Genomic DNA, 6042 nt, shown 5'->3' with positions numbered 1-6042 from the left:
GTATAGTCAACAGCATTTCTTCTATGCTTTCGGTGACTTCACATGCGTTTGCAGTGGTGAATAATATGTTGCGTCAGTTTCTAACAGCTCTTTGTAAATTGCGATTCTTGCGCGTCTGTGCGTCTTGTGATACTTATTCTTCAAATTATTATCATGCCACATGCTCTCAATATCTTGACTAAGTTCCTTTGCAAAGCAACTGTCTGTCGTTAGATAGATCTTAAGTTAGTACCTACTTAATAATATTAATAAGTGGAATGTACTGTAAATATTTGATGTCAATTTTCACAAATGTTACCATTGTAGTATATAAGAACCAAAGAAAGGAATAAAGAACCGAATATTTTTAATAGTTATTTTATTGTACCTATAAACTGCACCGTAAATCTTAGAGAAAAATGACTCAATAATATAATAATGAATAATATAAAATATTTATTTCCTTAACAGAAAACATACAAATTCATAAGTTGTGAACATAACTATACTGGTTGCTTGAGCTTTATACACAGTCACCAACAAACCTCTATATAATCCAAAAAAACCTTCGACTTTAACAGTATCAGTTATACACTTTATGAGTTCGGTACATTTTATTAGATTTCTGGACGTACTCGGGGCCTGAAATCTTTCTTGTGGCCTGTGACTCTGAAAGGAAGGAATGCAGAGCTCGCTTAATTCTGCGTTAAGAATTATCGCATCTCAATAAAGCTAAACTATTTACCTATATAATTAGTGATTTTTGATCATTCAAAGATCAAAAGGAAAATTGATTAAAAATAAAAATGGAGACATTATAATATTCATATGTTCAAATATTACATCTTACATGACATAAATTATACTGATATTACAATAGGTAGTCATAACGAACCGAAACTTTAAAATACGGCTCTTACTGAATGCGACACAGCTTTTTACTAATTCAAGAGTATCGATAACTAAAGTAGGTACTTATTATTATTGTGAAACAAGTTCTATATTACGTCTGTATATAAAATGAAATTTATATATTACATTCACATGACTGTTAATTAGGTACATCCAAAGTTTTAGTTATTTTCCAATCCATACTAATATTATAAATGCGAAAGTGTGTCTGTCTGTCTGTCTTTTACTAGCCTTTCACGGCCCATCCGTTCAACCGATTTTGATGAAATTTGGTACAGTGATAGTGATAGGCTACTTTTATGCCGGAAAATTAAAGAGTTAGGGATTTTTGAAAAACCTAAATCCACGCGGATGAACTCGCGGGCATCATCTAGTAGGTAATAAATCATCATCATCATGATCAACCTATCGCCGGCTCACTACAGAGCACGGGTCTCCCCTTAGAGTAAATATCAAAAAACATCGTGAGGAAACCTGCATTCCTGAGAGATCTCCATAATGTTCTCAAAGGTGTGTGAAGTCTACCAATCCGCAAATGGCCAGCATGGTAGACTATGGCTAAAACCCTTTTCACTCTGAGGTAATAAATAATATTATCGAAATCTTATTTTTAAACCCTTTTTCATCTGACGTCTACATTATACCTTTAAAGAAATCAACCTCTCACAGTTTTGCGGTTTAAGATACTTTTGTGCTGAGTAAGTAAATCCGACATCAAAAGTAGGTATGAGAACATTAATTTAAACTGGGTTAATTAAACCCACGCCCGGTTCGCTTTTTGTGAAATAATAAATTATTATAATTGAAAGGAAAGTACGTTTGTTTCCGTTATTTTTTGAGCGTACTTACTCTCTGCGGCGTAACTATTTAATTATTTATATTATGTATTACGAAACATTTTTTTGGATGTGTTTCATAAGAATATTTTATCGGCCACGGAGCATAAATAAACTCGCACTATTTGATTTCAGTCTAATTGAGTTATTAGTTAGTAGATTATTCAACGTGGGGGTAATGTAATGTCTTTCCTACGTCACGGGCGCCGGGATAGATCCCAAGCGTAATGACTTGCATTGTATCCCAGTAACTTGGGACCCCAACGTCTCAAACGTCTAACCCAGGTGCTAGAATGGCGACCTCGCACCGGAAGACGCAGTGTTGGAAGACCCCCACTAGGTGGACAGACGAGTCGCAGGGAGCCGCTGGATTCAGGCGGCGCAAAACCGTGGCGTGTGGAAGTCCTTACAAGAGACCTATGTCCAGCTGTGGACGTCTATTGGTTGATGATGATGATGATGATGTAGCGAGGGTGTTACATCTAGAATCTTGAGTGAAGCGCGGGGCTTGGGGACTAAGATAGTATTATCCCCAAGTTCAATACTCTACAGCTAGTAATAAATAAAGTTACTAACTGCTATTTGCAATCGGCGTTTAGCCAGGTCTAAAGGGTAAGTAATCGTTTTAGAAACGATTCCAGAAATAGATCCAGCGATGGACGAAGCTAGAACCAGATGTTCTGGCTTGTGAGCGTTTGCTTTCGGATGGCTGCAGATACTGTTACATTTGTAGAGATAACTGAGTATCATTGGCTGCATCAAACTGAATACGGAAAACGTTATTCCAACTTGGGGGCCCAACTGAAAAAAAAGGTGGTTATATTCGAATTTTTAATTATTTAACAACATTTTTTTACGTTTCCAGTGCTGCCAGATTTTTATGAAGAATAAATTCGTACTGGGGGCAAAAAGATGTTGGTATGCATCACCAACTTAGTTGATACAGTAGCTACGGGTAACTCTAGAAACGTGTCAAACATTGTGAGTCAATAGTTTAATAGAATTAATGGTCATCCCTTTGTGTTTTTATTCCACCACTAGCTGCCCCGGCGAACTTCGTTCCGCCTAACAGTCGATTCTTTTTCAGAGAATTTTTTAAAAATTTTCTCTCCGTAAGAACCATCCCCGTACTTCAGGAAATATTTCGAAAAAAGAGTTAGGGAAATCGGTCCAGCTGTTTTCGAGATTTGCGATCAGCAACACATTTAGAGAATCATTTTTATATATAGAGATAACTTCTTATTTATATGTATTTGAAATGGCTGTATGTTGCAATTTCACGTGTTTTTAACGTGTTAATTATCACGTGTTTTTAACGTGTTAACGTGTAATTGAAAAAAATTATAAAACACAAAACGGGTTTTGTGTTTTATAATTTTTTTCAATTACGATTTGTTCACAAAATTTTATTATCAAAAGAGCATCACAAGATTTGCTTACATAACCTACTGAAAAAAATGGCGTGCGTGAAACGATTTAATACGTATAGGAACAGTACGCGGCAAATAATAATGTACATCGACCTTTAGAAAGAGATAGCGGTTTTGTAGAGCGTTGTCTCTGTCGTTGAGACCGACAAAACATCACATAGGTATGAGTGATGGACACAAACTCTACAAGCCGAAATGTCATTCTATAGGTCGATTTACATTATTTTCTGCCGCGTAAAGTATGTCTTAAAAATATTAATTTACCATAAGCACACTAGCTGTCCAGCCTTCAAAAAAGGCCAGTATTCCACCAGATGCGTACACCGCCCTAGCACCACTAAGCATACCATGATACTGTTGCTTTACTAGCACCTGTCGTACTCGGATGACATCTAGAGGAATGGTGAGTGTGGCGCAACAAGAGCCTGCAGTTATGCCACACATAAATTCAAGAAAGGATCTACAAAAAGAAAAATTAATTGACGCCCTCCTTGGTGGTCTTATAAGTTTGAGGTTCGGGTTCAATTGAACCTCCTCGCTCACCTCAAACTTATAAGCAGTGGCAATTTGGGAATTTATGATGTCTAAATTGTCAGCGGTTTGACCTGGTGAGAGGCTTCTGCCATAGCTAGTTACCGGTGCTGTAGTAGCTTATTGTTTTCGTGTAGAAACTGGTATGGGTTTTATAAAACTGATTTAGCCCGCTTCTATATTCTTAGACGGAATCATCGTAAACCTACCACCAGGAGAAATGACAGTCAAAGGTTAACTTGTAATGGAATAAAAAATACTAAGTATTCGGTACTTGTTTGCACACTCATAATTTTCAAAGATTATAATATTATTCCAGTGGTCATTTCACTCAACAAGGCGACAATATTATTAAATTATTATCATCGATGTTTTCTGTTTTCAGCAGTAAAGCAGTAGCTGACTCGCCCTGGCTTTGCACGGATGGTTTTATCTATGCTATTAAACTAAATATCGTGATTGCGTTATTCCTAATACAAAGCAACAATAACTAATTAAGAAGACGTAGAGGCCTTGGCCTAGTGTCACCGTGTAGGGGCGATGGAGAGAGCTATGCTTACAGTTTCTCTACGTGATCAAATCAGAAATAAGGAGATCCGAAGGAGAACTAGAGTAACCGACATAGCTCAACAGGTTGCGAAGCTGAAGTGACAATGGGCAGGGCACATAGTTCGTAAAACCGATAGACGTTGGGGTCCCAAGGTGCTAGAATGGCGACCTTGCACAGGAAGGCGCAGCGTTGGAAGACCCCCACTAGATGGATGGACGACATCAGACGAGTCGCAGGGAGCCGTTTGATTCAGGCGGCACAAGACCGTGGCGTGTGGAAGTCCCTACAAGAGACCTATGTCCAGCAGTGGATGTCTATCGGTTGATGATCATGATGATTATGATGAGGAAGCTAAGAGCTAAAAACGGTAAATCTAGAAGCATGAAATTTTAACAGGAGTCTCATTATAACTTAAGGGAGCACTAAGAAAGGATTTTTAAAAATTAATAGGGGATAAATGATAGGAATGAGGGATGTCTCATTTTTAACCGACTTTTGAAGTTAGAAAACATATATGTAATTTGATGTTAATACTTAATGCTTCGGTAATACAGCCTTATTTAACCCCCTTTAGGAAAAGTATTTTCAATAATTCTTCCTTAGTGTTCCCCTGAGAAACTCATGTGCAAAATTTTATGATTTAAGACACAGCAGTTAGTGCAGTTTTATTAAGTAGATGACATTATTCTATACCTAAAGGATACATTCTTAGTTAAGATAAACTCACTTGTATTTAGGATCTACAGAATAGCTAAAAATAAGTTGTGTGGTCATTTCATATATGAAAAATTGACTCGTTGAAGAGAGGATCGAATGTGCCTATAAAGAAATAGAAAGTGAATTATTTGCACGGTAGGATATTTATAATGAGTTTGTATGGAGCAAGGCGCTGCTGCGTTACGTTGCATCGCACATCGCACTGCAAATGCGTTTGGACCTGAATAAATAATAATTTTTCCTACAAATAATAAAAGTGTCTATAATTCTAAATTATATCTAAATTCTAATAAAGTCTTGCTTCCCTATTGTATTGTATAAAATGGGTACACACCACGATTAATTAGGCAATTTTTAACTGTCGATATTTCGACTCAGTTGCATGAGTCGTAGTCATGACGGGACTGCGGTGCAGCGAAAGGTGAACTTCGAGCTGTCATAAGCAGTACCGATCTACCCTCTTTCTTGTTTTTTTTACGCTGGAACTTCACCAGCTGTCCGGCAAATATAATCTATTCTATTATATTCTAAAATTAGCTTAAAATCTTACTTGTCCAATAACGTGGCCCTGCCAGAAAGCGGTTATACCCTCTTCCGTTAAAATTTTTTTTGTCATGCTGTATAAATTAAGTGATTTGCCTTCAGGCATTTTCTTTTGCAACTGTGTCTTTAATTTTAGCACATCTAAAGGCTGAATCACAAAGCGGGCTACCAGCCCAGCAACACTGCCAGCAATCAACTTCTGGCTATGTGACAGAGAATCTTCTTGACTGTAGCCGACCATTTTTGGATGCTTATTTGAAATCATTCCTAATATTTACATCGATTCGGTATATAACTTCAGTCATTATTCATAACAGAATATTATGTTTATTATTTTATTTTAATCATGCTGATCACAGATATGCTGATCTATGTCATGTCGTGTTGTTCCCTGTCTTATTGGCATGCATGGCACACAGATGCATGCATAGATGATGCATGGCAACACAGCTGATCATGGCAGAATGATTGACAAACAATGTGACAAAGAAAATCATTCATAGAGATCATAGAGATAGGATCAAAGACCCAAGACCATATAGTC

General features: G+C 37.1%; 1 protein-coding gene and 1 long non-coding RNA gene across 2 annotated transcripts in view; both read right to left on the bottom strand.

The window, feature by feature from the left end:
• LOC138404521 (uncharacterized) overlaps positions 1–6042 on the bottom strand; it is a 77960-nt gene that overhangs the window by 35699 nt on the left and 36219 nt on the right. The window lies entirely within an intron of this gene.
• On the bottom strand, positions 436–5765 carry LOC117995524 (mitochondrial thiamine pyrophosphate carrier-like). The gene is made up of 5 exons (XM_034983530.2): positions 5506–5765; positions 4966–5057; positions 3422–3617; positions 2304–2528; positions 436–648 (listed from the first exon to the last, which is right to left on the bottom strand). Exons 1-5 carry the CDS (start codon positions 5761–5763, stop codon positions 436–438), a joined length of 984 nt encoding a protein of 327 aa, XP_034839421.1. The 5' UTR covers positions 5764–5765.

Source organism: Maniola hyperantus, chromosome Z, assembly GCF_902806685.2.
Source record: "Maniola hyperantus chromosome Z, iAphHyp1.2, whole genome shotgun sequence".
In the NCBI taxonomy this organism is placed as follows: domain Eukaryota; kingdom Metazoa; phylum Arthropoda; class Insecta; order Lepidoptera; family Nymphalidae; genus Maniola; species Maniola hyperantus.
This window is presented reverse-complemented; position numbering and strand designations above follow the sequence as displayed.